This window comes from Oryzias melastigma, linkage group LG14, assembly GCF_002922805.2.
Source record: "Oryzias melastigma strain HK-1 linkage group LG14, ASM292280v2, whole genome shotgun sequence".
In the NCBI taxonomy this organism is placed as follows: Eukaryota; Metazoa; Chordata; class Actinopteri; order Beloniformes; family Adrianichthyidae; genus Oryzias; species Oryzias melastigma.
Genome location: NC_050525.1, coordinates 16,546,799 through 16,569,171, shown reverse-complemented (window position 1 = coordinate 16,569,171; position 22,373 = coordinate 16,546,799). Strand labels below are relative to the sequence as shown.

General features: G+C 37.6%; 3 protein-coding genes across 7 annotated transcripts in view; 2 read left to right on the top strand and 1 right to left on the bottom strand.

Moving 5' to 3' along the window:
- Positions 1-11,999, top strand: part of frem2a (FRAS1 related extracellular matrix 2a) — a 67,190-nt gene extending 55,191 nt beyond the window's left edge. Inside the window, exons 13-24 of the mRNA XM_024261619.2 lie at positions 47-205; positions 1,349-1,652; positions 4,160-4,291; positions 4,574-4,905; positions 7,299-7,491; positions 7,564-7,689; positions 7,786-7,910; positions 7,994-8,128; positions 8,215-8,341; positions 8,616-8,803; positions 8,893-9,039; positions 9,118-11,999. Of these exons, the coding sequence (XP_024117387.1) occupies positions 47-205; positions 1,349-1,652; positions 4,160-4,291; positions 4,574-4,905; positions 7,299-7,491; positions 7,564-7,689; positions 7,786-7,910; positions 7,994-8,128; positions 8,215-8,341; positions 8,616-8,803; positions 8,893-9,039; positions 9,118-9,663 (2,514 nt within the window). The 3' untranslated portion in view covers positions 9,664-11,999. The remainder of the gene's footprint in view (positions 1-46; positions 206-1,348; positions 1,653-4,159; positions 4,292-4,573; positions 4,906-7,298; positions 7,492-7,563; positions 7,690-7,785; positions 7,911-7,993; positions 8,129-8,214; positions 8,342-8,615; positions 8,804-8,892; positions 9,040-9,117) is intronic.
- A 254-nt stretch (positions 12,000-12,253) lies between these two features.
- Positions 12,254-18,506, top strand: trim47 (tripartite motif containing 47). The gene is made up of 8 exons (XM_024261611.2): positions 12,254-13,146; positions 13,548-13,759; positions 15,003-15,048; positions 15,181-15,276; positions 15,632-15,856; positions 16,015-16,037; positions 16,116-16,237; positions 17,020-18,506. Exons 1-8 carry the CDS (start codon positions 12,964-12,966, stop codon positions 17,547-17,549), a joined length of 1,437 nt encoding a protein of 478 aa, XP_024117379.1. The 5' UTR covers positions 12,254-12,963; the 3' UTR covers positions 17,550-18,506.
- A 1,137-nt stretch (positions 18,507-19,643) lies between these two features.
- The window catches only part of trim3b (tripartite motif containing 3b), a 35,838-nt gene continuing 33,108 nt past the window's right edge, over positions 19,644-22,373 (bottom strand). For all 5 annotated transcript variants that reach the window (XM_024261587.2, XM_024261575.2, XM_024261600.2 and 2 more), the window contains one exon: positions 19,644-21,674. In XM_024261587.2, coding sequence (XP_024117355.1) covers positions 21,522-21,674 — 153 coding nt within the window. In that variant the 3' untranslated portion in view covers positions 19,644-21,521. The remainder of the gene's footprint in view (positions 21,675-22,373) is intronic.

Below are 22,373 nucleotides of genomic sequence, written 5' to 3'. Positions count from 1 at the left end.
CTTTCCAACAGTCAGTCATTTTCATCATTGTTTCTTTCAATAACAGATGACTAAAGTAATAGTGTACATTGAGGAGTCCAACAGCATGGCGGATGTCACCTTCCCATCGTTGCCTCATGTTGTGTCGTTGCTTCACTACGACGATGTCGCTCGGACGCCACACAACCTGCAGCCACCAGCCGGATACCCGGTCATCTGTGTCACGGTGAGTCACGCCATCATCTAGCGAACCTCTAAAGTTCCATGCACCGAACTTAGTGGTAACTCAATAATGCTACATATCCCAAAATGCTAGGGCAGGAATCGAACCTAGAACCTCTTTTTCGACTTGATGTATTTGGCCATCACCCTGAGATATTTACACATCATCCAATCAGAGCTGCCGGCCATCTGGCTGTCATTCCTACACATTCTCATCCCCGTCACGTATTGACGTTTGGTTAAGGACCTCTCTGCGTCACTTTTTGACATTTTTGATGTCCCCAACTTGTCGTTTTTTTGACGTTCCGGCTGTTCCCATTAAATTAGTCGGATGCAGTACCGGACAGTGACAGAGCTTTAGGACTGCTACCCTAACCCAGTACCCTAACCCGAGCCCGGTCCACGTCCTGTACCGGTACCGTGTCCAGAACCAATACTGATCCACATCCGATACCGGTGCGGTCCACGTCCCGGTCCAGAGTTTAGGGAGCTTTGATTTATTTGGAACACCCACACATAAAAAAATGACGTAAAAATTTGACGACTTGGGAACGAGACACCAACGATTTTCAAAAAAAACGGGCGGTGGCATAAAATCTGGCGATGCCTCCTCATCGCGTGGTGCCTGTTATATTTGTGACCGTAGCATAATTAACATATTTTCAGAATGTATCAGTCTGTTTTTTTTTTTTTTAGGGAGCAGAACCTAGCTAGCCATCTTTAGCCTTTATAGCTCAAAGGGAACTTCCTCTTACTCAAACTCATGGCGTTCCACAGAGTTCCTCATATTTGTGTTTTTTTCTTTGACTGAGATATACAGAATGATAAGAGACTGTGTCCTCTGTGGGTTTTTTTTTTTTTGGTGGAGATAGTAGCCATACAAAAGTCATGAATCCTGTACCAAAGCACTCAATGTCAAACGGTTTAATAACTCATGTTATCTGTTACCTGCTGATAGTGAAAAAGCTAACTATCTTTGGGGGATATAGCTCACAAAAATATCTGTATTATCTTGGTTGTCATGTTCCTGGTTTAATTCTCACTCCATGTCACCATCTGTCCTCTGACATTTGCGGTATCTTTCCAATCTCCCTGCTGTCCCTGCTCTCCCCACCCACTCCTGCTGTGTTCTGTTTCACTCCTCCAGGCGTGCAACACCAAATACCCAGACTACGACAAGACAGGTTCTATCTGTGTCAGCGAGCACATCAATAACACCTTGACCCGCTACCGCTGGCTCATCAGTGCCCCAGCTGGTCCCGATGGCGTCACCAGTCCCATGAGGGAGGTGGACTTTGACACCTTCTTTACTTCCTCCAAGATGATCACACTGGACTCAGTCTACTTCCAGGCGGGCTCCAGGGTCCAGTGTGCCGCCAGAGCTGTTAATTCTGACGGGGATGAAGGCTTGGAGCTCAGCAGCCCTGTTGTCATCATAAGCAAGGAGGAAGGTGAGGACTGGAGAGTAAAATGTCACTTTGGGGTTTTTTTTTTTAGGGATGCAGAAAAAAAAACGTAAAAAAAAGGATACTTTACATTTAAAGTTTTATATTTAATCCAACAAATGCCACTTGAAAGGTTAAAAAAAGAGTCAAAATGTTGATCGTATGTGCTCGCTTTGCCTGACAAACACAGACCGGGAGACTTGTGTGTAGTAATCAGCTGAAGTGCATGTGTGGGATCTTGAGACTTTCTTCACGCTGTGAGATCCACATAGATCCAAAAATACATGATGCATTTACCTACTGCTAAACAGAAGGATCAGACAAGTTCCTGAATAAATGGATCGCTTTTCTTTCCTTGTACTTCAAGACAGGAAACATCAATTGTGAATTTTGTGAACATAAACACAAATGAGGACAGTTAAATAAAATTAAAAAGAAAACAGCTTATAATAGGAGTCAATTTATTCATGTTAATTAATGCACAATTAAGCAATAATTAGCTATTAATTGCAGCTATTTTATACATTACTAAGTGTATTCTTGAATGCATAGTTAACACATATGTTGATGCCTACATAAGTTTAAGTGAAACTTTTGTCAATGAATTCAAATGTAAACTGTAAAAAGGGAAACGTTGGATTAATTAACCAAAGTTCTGTCATTTGTTACATTTCAAATTATTAGTTTGTGTCAAATCAGTTGATGGTTTTTGCAACACAAACATTTAATTTGATAAAAACTAATATTTCTAAGTGTAACAAATTACAGAACTTTTGTTAATTGATCAAATGCTCCACTTTTTATTGTGTAAGATTGAATAATAAACATTTGTTAACTGTGAATGAATGCATTCAATAATATGCTTATTACTGCTCATTAATGAATTAAAGTTGCTGTTTTAAATAGTTAATTAATGCTGAAATAAGCATAAACTAACATTATTAATATACTTTGTTACCAATAAAAATGCAATACTACTTTTTACCTGGAGGTCGAGGTGGACTCCAGAGCTAAAATGACCATTTATGCTCACAAATACAACTGCAATGGAAAGGCATCGGCAGAATGAATTAAAGATTAGCTTCCACCGTCTGACTTTTTTGAAAAGTTGGCCAATCATCAGACAATTTTGGGGACCCTCCTATCAGTCAACTATCTAGTAGCTGCCTTTCTGCCGCCCGCCTGTCACTGGACTGCCACCACATGACCTCCAAATGTGCCCCGGCGGCTACTGTCTGATGTCAAAAAATCCTCTGGTCACCTTAAAATTGTAACTATTTCTTATAACCACAGTGACCACGTGTAAAAAATGCGACTCCCACCTCCTGGTTACAAACGCTGCCGTGTAGCTACCCTCCAAATTTCCTGTAGAACTTGCATTTAGGTCACTGCGCGGTGACATTTTTGGAATATGTGACCACAGTCTAAGAGAATCTAAATGAAAAGAAGTGTCAAGGATATGTTTTACAAATACAGATATTTAAAGAGTTGCTTTGCTTTAAAGAGCAAGTTGAGTCATAATGCAATTTAAAAATCAAACGCTGGCGGAAAGCAGCTTTAAATACCTGTATTATTTATTTATTTTAACAGTTTCTGCAAAAATCCACTTAAAAATAGATGCTAAAATCTGTTTTGGAACAATATTTTAGTTCAAACTGTTCAAATGTTTTTGCTTCTTTCTAACTGCTAAACATTAACATAACTTGCTTTTTATGTATTATTGTAATTATTATTATGTATTGCAACTTTTTCCAAAAATGATGTGCGTCTGAAATCCCTTCCACTATTTCAAATTAGGCTTTAATTAATCATTATATTTCTACATTTTTATTTCAACTGATTAGCTGTTTTGCTAAGACGATGTAAGTGCTGTTTTGCACAGCAAACATACAAAATTCATCATTTGAATCTTTATGTCTGGCTTCTCTAATTAGGTTCTCCTTCTCTACTACAGGGCTTTTTAAAAAAAATAATCTTTTTTTTAGATTTTAGCTTGGAGTAATGGATGATGTTTTGGGTTACATCAGTATGCAGAAATATATAAAAATCCTAATTGGTTCACATTATTTCAACCACTTTTATAGCTGAAGGGTTTTACTTATTTTAGGTACCTTTTAATATGGAAATCTGAGAAGATTTGGAAAACAGAACATGCATCATTTTTACTTCTTTCCGCAGCCGGAGAATAAGCCATAATGTGCTGCTGCTACAAGCTGACAACAGGTCAAACCTCACTTCTCAAAAATGGAGAAGAGAAAAAAAGAAGAAAACTTGCTCTTTTGTTGTTGCTATGCAATCGTTGGCGCTTCTCTCATTCCACCTACACATCCTGAAAGCAACAAGTTCCGACTTGTTCTCACTGGGTGGTCTGAAGGAATTCCATATGGAATTCCCAACTGCATGTGGAAAAACATCCTGTCGTATGGAAGGAAAAAATGTTAACACCTCTTCTGTAGTTGAGAAACTACACCATCATTTCATGTAATTTATTGGCAAATCTGTGTCTCAAAAAGGCATGTGTCAACCACGCAAGATGGGAACTGTTGGTGCTGAACCTTTCTCTGCCAAATTGCGCTACACTGGAGCAGACGACCCGAAACACCCCAACCTCATCAAAGTGACTGTCACTATGCCTCACATCGATGGTAGGTTGGAGATGGAGGTAGGCCTCATTTCACACATGAGGGAAAATTTGATTTAGTGCGCCTAATATTCCCGTCTCACATCCTCAGGAGGCTGGAAGTCAGAATGAATCAAACTCTGCCTCAGAAAATCCAAAGACATTTTTAACATTCTCGTCTTGTTGTTTCTTATACATTTTGCTTAACTTTTTATGAATTTTGGCCCACTTCCTGTATGTGTTTTTTTAATTCCTGAATCTTCTTGTCTCTGTGTGTTAAAATCGTCCGTGCGGTCGTGCCTCGCAGGTATGCTTCCTGTAATCTCCACTCGGCCTCTGGTGAACTTTGACCTGACTCTCAGTCCTGATGGAACCCGCGTCGGAAACCACCGCTGCTCCAACCTGCTTGATTTCAGCGAGGTCACCACAGGTCACGGCTTCATCACCGCTTCCACTCGGAATCCTGAGAGCATGGGAGATTCGGCGCCCTATCAGTTCAGCGGTGCTCTGCGGGGGAACGGCACTCTGCGTTTTTACAGGAACCTCAACCTGGAAGCCTGTCTGTGGGAGTTCTCCAGCTACTTCCACATGTCTGAGCTGCTCACTGACTGTGGCGGGACCATCGGGACAGATGGACAGGTAAAACAGAGCTGTGTTTGCTAGAATGTGCTACTGTGTTTGTTTACAGCTATTTCAGGGAGTTCGCACAGTCAGAGCGGCACTATACCTGATAGCTCCCCCCATTCACTCTCTGTTTGTCCACCGTTAGCTTGGGATGGACAGCATTTAGTGTGGAGGTTTACACTAAACACACACAAAAGTTAAATATTTCCAGTCAGATTGCCTGTTAGTCAGCATAAAAGATGGGATTTACTTGAAAGCCATGAAATGCAGTGAAAGGAAAGTCACTTTAAATGGAGTCCAATACCATTTAAAAATGTCTGCGACTGCAGGAGTCATGCAGTCCTGGGAAACCGAAACATTATGACCAACTGTGACTTAGATCCTCATAAGCCGCAATTCTTTTTCTGCTGTTGCATCATTGCAGCTGATGCTGCAAGAGTCTCGCTGTTCTTGTGATTTAGGACTACAACACTTTCTTATCTCCTGCTGCTTTTTTTTTATTTGCACTCCTCCAACACTCAATTAATCAGCTTATTTTTGCTGATAAATGTTCATAAAGAAACATCATTAATAGGTTCAAATACACACACATGCACACATTGCCTTGCATTTCTATCATAGTGCACCTGCTCAGCTTTTGGCTATTTTGGTTATTAACATTTGCTGTCTGTTTAGATTGTTTTGTCACTTAACAATATAAAAAAACAACATATTCAGTATTGTTAAAGAATTATTATTCGGTTAAGAAATGAAATGGAGTCAGATGGAAGTTAATTTAATGTAAAATAGTTTGATTTCTGAATTATTTTAACAAAACATTTATCAATTTTCCTTGACACTTAATTTAAATTACAACAATGCTAAGTGATACATTTATATTTGAAATTGACAAAAAAAAGAAAAATTGTGTCTAGATAGATAGTAGTTTTCACACAGAGGTGTCTGAAAGTATGTTGGTGAACAGCTCCACCTAGTGCAGGAGTCTGCAACCTTCAACACTCAAAGAGCCGTTTGGGTTGATTGTCTTTCCACAGTCGTTCTGCTTTGTATTTATATTAATGTTTCTATTATGATAAATATACTGTTGTTTTCTTTTTCTGGCTTGAATTTAACATAAAGAGAAAATAGACTTTTTTTTCTAAATCTGAATTAATTTATAACTTTTGACGGCTTGCTTCCTTTCAAAATAAAAGACACCGTGTGTCACACAAGACTGTCTCAATGCATCAAATGTAGTAGTACATAGAATAATGTCAACAGTAGTAAAAAATAAATAAATAAATAAACGTTTATTCTACCATTTGTGGTTCATGTCAGATAGAAATTTATAAATCTAAAATAAAATCAGAGCTAATTAAGTGACCCTTACCTTATTTTTTTTTTTTACCAATTTTTAATCTTTTGAATGTCTAAAAAAATCTGTTGTAATCAGTGGTGCTTTCATTCTGGTTGTGTGACAGCTTACTGACCTCCAATGAAATTTGTGGTACACAGCACTCAAAAATATGTCAAAATGTTTTAGTTGGACATGTGATCCGTGCTTTCCTTCAACTGTTTTTGAATACGTTGAATAAAGTTTTAGTTTAAATGTTACTACTTGCTTACTTTTTACTTTGCAGTTACTTTTTAAAAAAATATATACATTTTTTCTTTAACCAGAGAGACACAACTGAGAGCCTCAGGTTGGAGACCCTAGGGGTTGTCTGATGGAACTATTTGGAACTCAATGCAAAATATAGATTTTCGAAGAAAATGTAACAATTTGAAAAATGTGGTTATTATGTTATTTTAATCCAAAGATAGACATTCTCTTTCATTTTTATTTAAATTAAGAAAAACATATTTTTAAAAAAGTCAGTCGAGTAAAATGATAGAACTCCAAACTGCTGCCCACTGTTGGTTTTATGCAAACTTGTTCAAGACTTTCAGTGTTTTGACAGAACTGAGTAGGAGTAGAGTTCACTCATCCTGTGGGGGAGACCGCTGAGTTCATATTTTCCTCTGTTAGCTACAGCTTATTAAGATGCTATCATTCTTTCTAACAAAAAAAGGGTGCAGATTTTGCAAATATAAAGCATAAACCTTTTTTAATATGATTTTTACACCCTGGATATTGTATCTAAAAATTCACCTAACCAAACACAAGAGGAAGGGATTATTATGTCACTTTTTTCTTGCATGTCAGGAAACTTTTTCTGAAAATGGACTATAAAAAAATATGTTAGTTTTTCAATAGACTCAAGAGTCAAAAACTTTTAGGTTTTACTTGCAAGTAAGGAGCAGATAGACAATGGTTATGTTCAGTCTGAACACACTGAAGGTGCAGTTATACTGTTTTGAACACACGTAAATAGAAAATATTGAGCATGGAGACATTACCATTGCATTTCTTCCTTTCTTTCTGGCAGGTTCTGAATCTGGTTCAGTCCTACGTGACCCTGCGTGTGCCTCTTTACGTGTCATACGTGTTCCACTCCCCGGTGGGAAGCGGCGGCTGGCAGCACTTTGATCTGCAGTCGGAGCTGCGTCTCACCTTTGTTTACGACACTGCCATTCTCTGGAAAGATGGAATTGGCAGTCCCCCACAAGCAGAACTACAGGGTAATGTGTCAGATTATTGAAAAATAAAACAAATGAGAAGTTTTATTCATTCTGTGTGCTCGGTTCTTGCAGGTTCTTTGTTTCCCACAAGCATGCGCATCAACAAACAGGGGCGTTTGGTGGTAAACTTCCGCACTAGAGCTCATTTCAGGGGTCTGTTTGTGGAGTCTCATTCCCCGGGTCGAATCAAAAGATCAGGTGAGGCGCACGGTTATCATATTTTTTGTTTTATTTTATTCTATACTGAGAGAATAAAAAAAAAATTCAATCTCAACATTACCTCCCAACTTTTAGTCTCCTCTGTGTCCATGGTGATGAGTGTAGACCACCCTGGCTTGACCTTTAACCTCACACTGGTCAGGACTGAGCCCACCTACAACCAGCCCGTGCAGCAATGGATCTTCATCTCCGACTTTGCTGTGAGCATACAAGAAGATTTTTCTTGGATACGAAACCCGACGGGATAGATGCAAAGTTACGCTTTTGTTTGCGTCCCACTCAGGTCCGAGACTATTCTGGGACGTACACAGTAAAGCTGATCCCGTGTACAACAGCCCAGAATATTGAGTATTCTGTCCCACCCATCTGCAGTCCCAGAGAACCCGTCTCCTTTGACCTCAACATCAGGTTCCAGCAGGTGAGGTGGAAGAAGATACATGTGTAGGGTTCTTTTTAAGGAAAAGCAAATAGTATTTCTCCGTCTTTTCCTGTATTTTTTATTAGGTGAGTGACCCAGTCGCAGTGGAGTTCAGTCTGAACACTCAGATGTTCCTTCTGTCTAAGAGGAGCCTGTGGCTTTCTGATGGATCCACCAGTTTAGGTCAAGAGAGTGATGTAGCCTTTTCTGAAGGTGAGGTGCTGGTTTCTACCATTTTACAGTTTTTTATATGTAGTCAAAATGTTGCTGCTTATTATTCTACCAGTTAATTATTATATACATTTGTAGACTATTTTTGTAATTTTTCTTGTCATTTTTTTTATAATTTTGTCCGGTAAATGAACAAATAAGAACATTTAAATTTAAGAAATCAAATTTAGATATTTTAGTGGGTTGGTCTGTCTAGATTTTCAAAATATTACATGAAACTAATGCTAAAGTGTTGATGCCTTTGTCACCTTTTCAGGTGATACGATATACGGTCGTGTCATGGTGGATCCTGTGCAGAATCTGGGAGACTCTTTCTTCTGCAGCATAGAGAAGGTGTTCCTGTGCACCGGCGCCGATGGATATGTGCCAAAGTATAACCCAACCAATTTTGAGTTTGGATGCCTGGCTGACTCCCCATCACTGCTTTATAGGTTTAAGATCCTTGTGAGTATATTAAAGTGGTAAAGATTAAACTGCATAAAGTGGGGAGATTGTTTTTTTTAACACAGATTGTCTTTTCTTCCCCATTTTAGGACAAGGCTCAGCCAGAAACTCAGGCTCTTGTGTTTGGGGAAATCGGTTTTAACGCTGTGCTGGCGGTGGACGATCCATCAGCTCTGTCTCTTGTCAGACAACCCGGTTCTGATGGGTTTAGATTGGATTCTACCGCCATGTTCCAGGTTTGTAATCACTCAACTTTAAAGACCCACTCCAATGAAAATAGTTTTTTGTTTTATTTCTGTTTGTGTTGTCTGCAGGTTGCAGCGGGGCGTGAGTGGTACATACACGCCATTTATACCGTTCGCTCCAAAGACGCGATCGGCAGAGGCATCGGGAAGCGGAGCCTGGAGTACCACTCATTTGTTTCTGCAACCGATAACCGGGCTTTGTCCTCCAGGCCAGAAACTCCTCGCAAAAGAAGGTCGGCTGGAGATGCTGTCCCTGCAGTCGCTGAAGATATCGGCATAGACAATAGCCGGGGCACCAACATCATGCACATCTTTTTGGACCGTACCAAGAGGAAATCCAGGCTGTCAGACGAACTCTTTGCCGGTGGGTTAGAACCTGACGAGCTGAACGCGGATGATACAGAGGAGGGTCTGCTGACTGTGGTGGGGGCTCTGGTCGGGGTGCTGCTGACTGTCCTCATCATTGTCGTCATCGCACTCATAGTCAGATCCAAACAGAAGGATTGGAAGGAAGCGGGAAGGGGAGGCGTCCAAGAGGTGGTGAAAGGGTCTATCAGCACGGAGCCCATGCTTGTGGTGAGGATGCAGGACTGCCATGACAGCTCAGAGGTCTGAGCAGTGAGCACATAGATGGACAGATGAACATACAGTACGGCCTTTTTTGGGGTGTTTTTACCTGGATTGAATAAATGAATACCTGTCGATTAATGTGCCGTTTAAATAGGATTGCTATAACATGACATTTTTTTTAAATGTAACACTTATAATTACAGCTTTAGTTTTTCTAAATTACCAGTGCTGCCATTAGCAGTACATTTACTTTACTTATTTTATGGAGCTTAAGTGCCTGAAGAGTTTTCTTTCAGGCTAAAATCTTTGTCAAGAGAAGCTGGATGACGTTCATGCTTAAACTTAAAGGGACACTTCACCTCAATGAGAACACTTTAATCCTTCTTGTTAGTGGTAGTGCGGAAAAAAGTGTGAACTCCAGCCATTAGTAATTGTTCTTGCTGTCTGCAATGTATTTCTTGAATTGCTTTAGAAGCCTGCCCTGTCTAACAGAGCGAAATGTCATTTTCTACTACATTCTCATTTGTGTTCTTTTCTCATTTTTACTTATTTTGTTGTTAATTCTGGGGTGAAGTGTGCCTTAAAGTCATTAAAATTTCAAAGTCTTAAAAAAAAAGAGTATGGCACCACTACTCTTAGCAAAAAGTAGTCTATTTAAGTGTACTTCTACTACACTTAGTCTTACTAAAAGTGAGACAGTATACTTGAAATTTACTAAAATACTTTAAATACTATATATATTGTAAAATGTCAGAAAAGTATTCAGTTTGTAAGCTTCCTATACTACACGTACATGTTCTATGGTAGGGGTGGCTAATTATGGCCCTTAAGCAATTTAATTTGACCCACCAAACTGTAAAAAAAAATGATAATCCATGTTTTAATTCCCCTGTAGTGCCATTGTCTACCCCTAGATGGTGCACTGTTAATACATTGACCTTTGTTTAAGGGAAAAACTTTAGTCAAAATGTGGTTTTTCTGTCATTATCGTGTTTTTTTGAGTTTCCGACACCACATGAACGCATCATTTCACTACGTTTGCATATTTTCTTGAGGCCCATCAACCTATTGGTGCAAGCTGCACTAAAATTAGAAAAAAGTTAAAATTTTGAAATAAAAATTCCAAACAGTTTTGTTTAGAAATAATTTTAATGAAAATGAATGTAGGTTTTCGTGTCTTTCTCTTATGAGAAATATCACCAAAACACTTCACTTATTGGCTCCTGGTCCGGCCTTTCTGTCAAATTTTAGAACACTTTTGTGGCTCAAAAGTAAAACTTTTTTCCACCCCTGGTTTATGGAACACTCAAATGTATATATACTTAATAAAACAACATTCAAGTGTACTACTTTTTGCTAAGGATAGTTTCTCTGTATGAAGTTAGCAGCTCCTATTAGCACATAAAAACAACAGGCCAGGGCTTTCTTTCCCCCACTAAGCAGCTCGCTATTTAGCTTCATTCTTCATTTCTGGTTATCATATCAACCCCACTTTCTTTAAATGTTTTGCTTTTTCAATCACAATAAATATTTACACTTTTTTCCCCTCCCACAGTTTTATTGTTTTACTCTTGATTTTTTTTTTTACTTTCTATGGTATTCATTCTCAATATTGTCGATCCACGGATGTCTCTGGTAATGTCATATTTATTAGAACTAGACAGGCATTAATGTGACTTGATAACGAAAAACACTGCTTGAGGTATTGTTGCAACTCTTCTCAAAGGTTGTTATAACTTTTTAAGAAAAGTGACTGTGTGTTGTAACACAATCTTATTGTTGACCATGTGGGGGGAAAAAAAATCCTCCAAAATCACCTTATTTTGTTTCATACTTTTCTGAACTGTAATATTCACATTGAGCCATTTTTCTCACATTTTTTCCTTTGAGCTTTACCTGTCACTAGTGCTGTGCACCCTTTTCAGTGACTCGTGTTTGGATAAACAATGTGAATACAAGAGCTGCTTACAGATCACCTGTGTAAAATATGAAATTTGACCCACTTGATATAATGTTGTCACTGATAAAATGTATTTTCCATTTATATTACTGAACATATGTCTTTCTCTTATGACACTGTTTTCATCAGTATTCCAAAATGCTAATTTTACCATTGTGTTGTTAGTTTTTATTATTTTTATATATTTATTAAGTTAAGCAGATGATGAGTTGGAACCACTTGAGGGATGAGCAACATTTTGATGGTATAAATGTTAGCTGAACTAAGACAAAGCCATCTTTTGTGTTTGTAGCACCAATGAGTTTAGTCCTTTTTGCGTCCCACCTCACATGCCTCTACAAGCTATGCAATGTAATGTATACTTCATAGCCAGTTATCCCCATTTATATGAAAGTTTCAGCACAATAAAACTTTATATACACACCGTGTGTATTTTTATTAGATTTTTTTATTTGTATGTTTTGAAATAAATAACGATTTCTGGTAATCTGCTGTTAATTTGCATAGTGCATTTAGGAAAATATTTACTTTGCAAATTTTATCTCTCTTTGTTTTCATTTTTAACTTTATTACTCATTCAGACAACACACCTTTGTGTAAGGCTTTATATTTTTATCTTTATTAAACACATTCAAAACTATACTTTTGATGGCAGGGGCTGGTGGTAGAGTACCCAAAAGGCAGGATATCACATTTAGTGGCAGAAACTAAACCACGGGAACGACAAAAAGGTGAAAAAGCAGAGCAGAAGACATGACAATGAAGAACTCAAAACAAGACACTTAAATAGACTGAGGGTGAGTAATTAAGTGAAGAAAGCCATGGATTTTCAACCTGACTGAGAAAATTACCGGACATGACAAAAACGTCACAAAAACCCAATCACAGAATCCTCACAGTGCCCCTCCCAAAAGGGCAAATCCCAGATTCCCAAATGAGTGGAGGGGACTAAACAAAAAAAAGTCTGACACTAAGGTAACAAATGTAAACAATTTTATATTTTTACACATTAAAGTTGTTATCTGGCAAGTTTTTGGTGGTATTTGGTTTTAGGACAAATAATACACTTGAGAGAATAACAAACGAAGAATAGCCAGTATTGGTAATTGATATTGAGTATTTTATTTAAAAAGTAATGCTATCGAAACTTAAAAGTGTCTGCTTGAATCCCTCATATTATTTACATTTTTACATGTTTTTTTTTTCTTTTCTTCTTTTTTTCGTTTTTACATGTTTCAAATACAAAAACAAAATCCCGGGGAAAGGATTCGTCGCTCATTGGGCAAAAGTGGAAATGACGTAAGAGCAACGTCATCACGTTCCTCCGTCCTCTTCCTTCACTTCCTGCAGCAGTGTTGACATACCGCTGCATTTCGTTAATAAACATGGCGACCGCTGCAGCCGCTGGAGAGGATTTGAAAAAAGAGCTCACTTGTCCTATTTGTCTGGAAATCTTTAAGGATCCCGTAATTTTGAAATGCGGACATAATTTCTGCAGATTTTGCATCTGTTTGCACTGGGACGAAAATGGCGGAGATTACGGCTATCAGTGTCCTGAATGCCGCACGGTAAGTTGATATGATGAAGGGATGCGAATTTTGTGGGTCTTATCGCAAAAGTTAGGTGTTGCTACTGTTTTGCTAGCATGCCAATAAACCCGTGTGGACGAGCCTGACATCTCGGGGGCGATTTAGTTAAAGAAAACCCTCAAAAACACGATAAACTACATTTTTTGTTAGCTGTAGCTTAGCTAGAAACCCGGAGTTGTAGGCTCGTGATACTTCCTAAAAACAGCCTCGTGCTTGTGTTTAGTTGATATGATAGCTGCTTAGCTAACGAAAGCTAACATTTATGTTTTATCAACGTTTCGAACGTAGGAGGACCGTTGTTTTTATTTTTGGTATATGCTCAAATACTAATCACCTTCAAGCTCCTTATTTTTTTTTTTTTATTTTATTTGTTCCCTCAGGTCTTCAACAAGAGAACCTTTACTAAAAACTACCTGGTGCAAAACTTGGTGGCCAAGCTGGACGATTTGGAATGCCTGGGGTCTAGCCCCAACCCGTCTAAGCCTGTTAAAGCTGACGGAAGGTGCGGACAGCACGGCGAAGAGCTGAAACTCTATTGCCAAACTGATAAGAGACCCATCTGTGTAGTCTGCAGGGAATCCAGAGCACACAGGTGGGTGGAAACAAAGAACAGAATCACAAATATATGCATGTAAAAACCTGTAAAAATGTGTTTTAACGAGTTCTTGTGGCATTTATCTTGCATATTTAAAGACAATTTGCATTTGTAGTATTTGTATATTCAAACGGGGAATGATTTTGTTTGAAAAAGCTTGTAGCTGTGGTGTAGAAGCTACTACGGCAAGCCACAAGGTCCATGCTTCCTTTTATTTCAAAGCATTCACTCTCAGGTGATTAGATCCATATACATCTTTCTTATCCTGTATTGGCATTTGTTCAAAACTGTATATCTGGATAATTCCAATATTGTTCGCCATTTTTGATGCACTGATTGGGGGTGTAAGGGGCTGTAAGCTAGTGGTAGTGCTTACTTCATTGTGTTTGTTTTCCCACACTACAGCTAGAGAGCATTTTACTTCTACTGTTTAAATCAAGAAAACTATTACAATCTTAGGAAGGTTTTTATGATTTTCTAACAGCATCATAGCTAAAATGTTGTAAGCTACAGCAGTGATGATAAACCAAGACACATTTGAACTAGTTCATTAAATAAAGAAGATAATATATCATTCGGTTCATGTTAAGGTACAATTTCATTAGTGAGAATACATATCCAACTCCTCATGAATTCCTTTTTGTTTCACTCCTGTCTTATCAGCTTCTTCTTCTGTAAATATTTTGTCTCTGCGCTCAAGGTTGTCTGGATTTCTAAGGGTTTTATCATCGTTATTTATTGCCTCTGAGGTTCAACCAATCCTAGCAAAACCAGTGCTGATAAAAAAAAAAACAGATTAAAACAAAAGTTTGGTCCTTTATAGCTGAGCACAGGTTGAAGAGAATACATGACAAATGCACACCCTATTTTTTCTTTTAAAAAATGTAAATGATTCATATTAAAAGGTTGTTTGTTTTTGTTGAAGTTTTATTTCATGAGACATTGGGTGGTTCACTGAAGTATACATAGTCTTTTTTTCCAGGCTTTTTCTTTTAATTTGTGGATGTTTTGAGGACTTAGTCGTGTGATATTTTATTTTTTTTTTTTACTGTGTGTTTGTTGATTTATATAAGTAGTAGATAAACCTTTAAGTATTTCCTCATCTCTTTTATGTCTGTTTTTTTGTCATTCATAACTATTTCTGTTTATTGATAAGTGAAAATAAGATCTAAATATTTTTTAATCAATTCTCAACAAATAAATCACTTTTTTATGTAAATAATCTGCTGTTCTCTTCCAGACATCATAAGGTAGCACCAGTGCCAGAAGTTATGAACGACATGAAGGTAAGACAAACACAACTTTGTGATTATAAAGATATTAAAATATAAAAAAAAAAACCACCCACATACCACGACTCATTGGCTTGGTCATTGCCTTGCTGACGTGATATTGTATTGAAATTTCTCTGTTTACAGATGGAGTTAAAACTGAGGCTGATGGAGTTCACCTGGCAGAAGACTCAATGCATTAAAGTCAAAACCACAGACGAACGGACCAAGAATGACGTACGGGTATGTCAATGTTTTTATTAATTTCTTTTTTTATAGTGTAAATCTAAGGATGTGTTTGATGAAAACTTATTCAGACTAAACAAAAATGTACAGAACTTTGCCAACAAGTGGGTTAAAAAGAACAGAGATGCCCTTTTTGAATCTATAATCAAATAATAATTTATGGCTTTTTTCTAATTCATTTAAAGCTTCAGCTTCTACTGCAAGTTTGAGTAAATTGGAGATAAATGAGGCTGCTTTGTTCAGAAATGCCAGTCTTTTCTCATTTCTATATGTATTTGTGAAAGTATTATCTGTCTAACAAATACTTGCTTTGTTTCTGATCTGAAATCCTCCACATCTCTTTGTTATCTAGATGAAAAAGCAGAGGCTCAAGGAGAAGATCGAGGCCGACGTTGGTGCGTTAGTCCAGTTCCTACTAGATGAAAGAGACTCCCTCCTCGAGAGTTTAGATGCCGAGGAAGTGGCTGCTGTAGCTGTAATCGACGAGAACCTAAGGTTTGCCGAGGAGGAGGCGGCGGCCGCGGACAAGGCCATAGCGGACATCCACAGCCACATCAGCGGCAACACGAGCTTTGAGGTCAGTCTAACAGGAAAAGGAGGATCTTTTAAACCACAAAAAGGAGGAGCATTCATGTTTTGTTTTTTAGATTTATTTCTGACTTCCTTCATAAACCAAAACTTATGAAGCTGTCTCCCTGTTCAATCGTGTAACATCTAAACTCTTTTCTCCAATAGAGCCTGGCTGAGATATTCAATGAGTAAGTTCCTTCCTTGTTGAATATTCTCATGAAGTGTCAAGAAAAGGAGTTACTTATGCCGCTTCTTTTTGTCTGCAGGTTGGTCCATTACAAGACGTACATAGACCTGGAGCCAGTTATGTGTCCAACTGAGTTCACAGACTTCTCAGGCCCCTTCCAGCTCATCATGTGGAAGAAAATGATGCATGTGCTGCACACCAGTACGTTCTAGTCTGTTTATTGGTCGTACTGTCATATGTAGTGGATTTTACTTTTATTTTTTTAATTGGGTTTTCAGAATTAACAACACAAAAACAAGATAAATATGTACAAGCTCAGACTCTAAATAAGTTGAACAAATATTTTGAAAAAAAAAACTAAGTGAATAAATAAAATAAAACGACATGGCAACCCGGATCAGAAAATCCGCGTTAGCAGAATAGTATTTGTGGATTTTTCAATCAAATCTGACTTAAAAACGAACAAAACTGTCTTTTAGAGACCCACTCTGATGAAAACTGTGTTATTGGTGCTTTTTAATATGTTGTAGTATTTCTCTGATGATGGATAGCAAAAAATATGATGAAAATTAAGCTTAAAATGGCATTTTCTGAGTATTTTTTCAAATTTGTGATCAGGCTGGATAGCTCCGATATTGCTCAAGGTTGGGGGTGCGAGGGACTGGAAGCTAGCAGGACAAGGAGGGAAGGGGGGCGGGGTTGTCCTGCACCAACAGTCCCACCCACAACTCGGAGGCAAATTTCTAATGAACTACTGCCGCTCTGCACAAACTATGTCCTAAAAAAATGACATTTTTTTTCCTTTTTGGCCATTTTTTTTCTTTTTCTTTATAGTTGAAAAAAAAGACTGAAATGGTTTTAAAATAGATCAAAAGATAAAAGCTTTAGATCACATTTTTAACACTCACCTTGTGTTTGCTTTCTGATGGATCATTTGTAGTCTTTCCGGATCAGAACTAATCCCTTCTTTGTGTTTCCTGTAGTGCCTCAGAACCTCACCTTGGACCCCGACACCGCCCACCCCAACCTGCTCATCTCAGACTTTGACACCAAAGTGGAGGAGGACCGCATCCGAAGCCAAGAACCGGACCTCCCGGGCCGCTTCACTCGCTTCTGCGGCGTCCTCGCCACGGCCCAGTACGCCAGCGGCCAGCACTACTGGGAGGTGGACGTGAGGGACAAAGGCGTGTGGTACCTGGGGGTCACCACCGAGTGCAGCAACCGAAAGGGCTTCGTCTGCCTCACTCCCTCCGCGGGCTACTGGAGCCTGTGTTTGCAGGATCGGCTGTACGCCAACGGCGAGGACGGGCGCATCCCGGTCGCCGACTACTGGAACTCCCCTCGCGTTGGCGTGTACCTAGATTACGACAACGGCCGTCTCAGCTTCTACGACGCCGTGACGATGAAGAGACTCTACATGTTTGACACCTGCTTCGATGAGCCCGTCTACCCTTTCTTCAGCCCGGGAAAGAACGATCCCGGGAGCAGACTCCAGATTTGCCACTATTACTGAGCGACGTTGCCATGTGTGGTTTAAACAGAAGAATCAGCCTTTATTTCTGGTCAGTCTCCTCAAACGGTTGGGGGATTTTTCACTCACAGATGTGGCGCCTTGTTTGTTTTTTTTGGGGGTCCTTTGATTTGAAGAATTATTCAGCGCACGGATGACGTATCGCCCTGCAGGATCATCTGCTTCATCTGAACTGCGACACACACTGTAGGTTTCTAACCCGAATTACTGTGGCAGGGGGATTTGAGACTCTCAGCAACAATAGTTTATATTTATTAAGAAACACATAAACCATACAGCATCAACTACTTAAGTCAAAATGGTTTTTTTATGTTTGTCAAGTGGTTTTAGGACTTAATAGTCCGAGTTTTATCACAAGCAACAAAAAAAGTGATGTTTTTTGGGGAATAAAAACGTCAGTTGAAACGTTGCTGTCTAAAAACGTTCAGATTTTTCGACGTTTGTCACATTTTGCTTGTTTTTGTGATGCACAAAACTCGTGTCCACATTTGTTGTGAATATATTTTCCTTTTGGAAAGGGAGAGAGGCAGAAAGTTGACACGCTCTCACACCTAAAAGTCTTCATTTGTTACTTTCAAAACATTCCAGGCACTGTAAATATTCACGCCATGAATTTGATGATGAAAGAAAACAAGTTTAGAGTGAGTGTGTGTACTACTCTGCTTTTGTTTATGATTTTGTTTTTATTAATAAAAACGGTTTAGTTGAATTGTAGGTTTATAAATTTTAGTTAAATAGTCTTAACGTGTTTCTCTTCTGAGCTTAAAGATTTTATTGAAGTTTGCTCTCGGAAATCGAATGTTTGCTTAAAGCAGGAGCTTGCTTTTGTTTTTTACGTTCTGTAAAAGGCTGTTACTCTTTTTCTTTTTTTTTTCTCAATCGGATCATTTTTTTCTGTATCCTGTTCTCTTCATTCTAATTAAAAGTGGAGAAAAAATGTCTTTTTTTGTGTTTTTTATTAGTTTTATTAAGTAAAAATATCCAAGAAAATGCTATTTCACTAACATCTCGTTTAGATCCCGTGGCTCCACAGTGCAGCGGATTTTGTCCTCAAACCAAGAACATTTAAGGGTGATGTGAGAAAACAGTTTGACACCTCCTCCTGCTTCAGCCGTGACTCAGAAGTGACTTTGTTCCAGCCTCTTTCTTTAGCTCTGGCCTTAATGACGAGCTGTAAAGATGACTAACATCACACCTTTGCTCATAAGAAACAGCATGATTCTTTAAAATAAAATTCAGAAAGTGGAATATTTAGAAATCATCTTTTGTGAAGATAGAATGGTGCAAGGTTTAAGTATTTCCTGATTATTAATTTGGTAACCATGATAACTTGTTAAAACAGCGTGATCCGAGATAAGCTGACCAATGAGGACTGTTCTTTAAATTGTAGGCAACAAATTTTAAACGGCTGAAAAAATAAATAATATGCAGAAATAAATTAAAAGTAACAGTTTTTTTTTTCAAAATTAACATACAATTATACGTTTTGACAATTTTTTTTTAAATAAAACATATCAGGAGTTAGACACATAAATATGACTCTGTTGGATATATTTTTCTAAATTTTTCCACATTGTTTAGACATCGTCTTTGCTTTCTCTGTGGATTTATACATTGTTAGTTCGTCTTTACATGTTTGACTCATAAAACATATTTGATCACAATTTTTGAGATTTTTGCAGTAAAAAGACTAAATTTACCTCTCAGAATTGAGTTTTTGGACAGTTTCAGGTTCATTGTGGAATTATTGTTAATTATAATCAGAAATATATGTAAAAAAAAGAAATTGGGCTTGTTCTAAAGAGATGAAGGTCAAGCATTGACACATAAAAGAACTGTAACTGTAAAGTATAGTGAACTGTAAAGATATGAAGAAAGGTTAAAAAGACCCCGACTAGTAAAGTTCAGTTTTGAGTTAAAAAAGGGGGATGTTAGGTGATTAAATCATTAGTTGTTTATATTTAGACTTTTTTTTTAACCCTCTCATGCTTTATCATAAAATTAGTTAAGATTTTTTTTTTTTTTACTAAGTGGTTTTATTTATCCTTAAGGATACAGAATACAATTTTTAAAGAAAAAAGTTATATCTTTAAATATTTAAAGATATATTTATCTGTTCACCAAACATGAATGTAACAGTAATATAGTAATTTGTAGGTATAACTGTAAATAATGTGAATAATGTTGTAATGGTGGTTCCTCTATCTCTACAGGTTGAGTTATCTAAAACATGATTAAAGACAATGTCTCTGAATCTGGGCCTAAAACTTTATATTTAAAGGTTTATTTAGAGATTTTTTTTTTTGACCCAGAAGACAAGAAAATTTAAAGCAGGTTACATCAGATGCTGCCACCTTTAGTACTTCAGACATAAAAAACTGATTGGGCATTAGAAATTTTTTTCTGAAAAGTCATAAAAAATGCATTTATAAACATAAAATTAATAAAAAAAACAAATATTGACAGGAGTTGGTAGCATAACTTTTAATTTTACAATCATACCTTTATCCATGATTATTACATAGCAGTTGAAATGTCTTCTTGTCATTGAACACTCATTGTAGATCCTATTCCTATGTGCTTAGGTTATTTCACATGGTTAAAAAGGCATAGATATAAAAGTAAAGCCTACAGAAAACAGGACTACCTTATGAAGGAAGTTCATCTTTTGTGTCAAAAAGGAAAGAACAACAAAAAAACTTTATAAATCAAATGTGGAAAAAGTATTTCCTGGAATATTGTAAATTAAAAAATCATGAAGACACCAAACAATTGAAATGATTACAAATACTGCCATGACAAAAGTGCTTTTTAGCTACAACAAGAATATGTTTCTGATATACATTTCATTCTCTGATTATGTTAAATGAACTATACATCATGATATATATATATATTAACTTTTTTATAGTTTTGTGCAACGCTTGACAACTTAAACACTTTGGCAGAAAGGAAGAAGTTTAGGTTTCGATTCGGTCTCACTGGAGGTGAAAAGGAGAGAAAAACTTTCGGTGCAACAAATTACGACGCACAACAATGCTTTGTCAATGCACCAATTAGAAAAATAATTTGTTGAACTAACTATTTAGAAAAGAAAATAAACTGTTTTCTTTGAGGAAAATCAAGTTATGATATCGTCCAACTGGCGTGACCTTAATTCTGCTTAGTAATATGTTGGCTATATAGTGAAGTAACATGGACACTAAATTTGTATATACACATATTTACAATAGAGTATTGTATGAATAGACAAAAGTGCAAGAAGTCGTTGGGATCAGCTATTTGACAGTCAATTTTGGAGCTTTAAGATTTCATGCGTACGTTTTGTGCTTTACAAAACCAGAAACGTTCTGTCTGAGGTGGGGGATAAAATAGACTCATTCCTGGTTATTTTAATGTGTCAACAGGCTAAAAGTCTTCATAAGGCAGCGATAATATTGTTGGAGAAATGCGAAGCGTTGGGTGCACGTCTTGAGATGCCTCCAGAAGAAGCGAAGAATCACCAGAGTGAGGCTGACAGGTTATCTGCTGGTACTTGGTGCTTATTCAGGAACACAGGTGGAAGTGGATTGTGCTAAAGGTGACTTCATTTCCCTTTTTCTGATTTGGTTGTAAGCAGTAACAACAAGCTACAAGGACAGTAAGCTGGTTAACATGACAGCTATAGGGAAAAAACTATATTCTATAGTTAATTTTTTCCAAGTTTGGTGAATTTATTACCATGAAATGGGACGCTGCTCCTGTTTGCAGTCATTACCACAGCACAATATAAGTTAAAGGGGTTACATGACTGTTCATATCAATTCAGTTTAAACTACTGGCTCATTATTAAACATATTTGTGGGCATTAGGTCTTTCTTAAGATGCGCAGGCACATTACAGCTCTAAGCAATATGAGAGGTTAATTCACTCAAGCAGGATTTCGTAGTGTCTTTTTTTTTATTCTTCTCTGAACTACTGCAAGTATCTGTAAACTTTGAAGCAGTGATTGCCGGAGTCTGCCACAGCCACGTGTCCGTCTGAGGTGAGGGCCAGGCCCTGAGGGCCGTAGAGCGGGTCTGCCGAAGTGTTGATGTAGGATAGGAAGGAGCCGGTGCTGTCAAACACCTGACACACACAAAAAGTTGCAACATGTTTATTATCTGGAAAATAAAAGGACTTCATGTACTAATAATGGTTTAGTCACAACTGCCCTTACAGGTGCATATGGGCTGTCTGCGGGCAAAATTTGATTATTTTTCTAAGAACCCTTCATTCTGAAAGCTAGGAATTCAGAAATTAGACAATTATAAGTTTTTGTGGGCATCGACAGACACTTACACATCACCTACACACCACGTCCAGGCAGCACTTTGCACACAGTCAGTAAAGAGAGAATAAATGCACCTTACTACTGACTGTGTACCGGCAGAAGTCTAATATGTATTGCGATACATGTGTCATGATACGATACGTATCCCGATACGTCCCTAGACAGTACCAGATGATATTTAACTTTTTATTATTATTATTATGACCAGAATGATTTGAATATTAGTCCATTAAATAAATATTAAAACATTTTTCACATTAGTCTACGATATGTATCGCGATACATGTGTCATGTTACGATACGTATCCCGATATATCCCAAGACAGTACCAGACAATATTTTACAATTTTGTTTTTTAATCATGACTTAAGAATTATATGAATATAAAAAGATTTTTACATTAGTAAAATTTTAAAATACATGCTATTTAATGGGGGTGTAAGAAAATATAATATAATATTCAGGCAAATATTGCGATATTTTATTTGGTGATA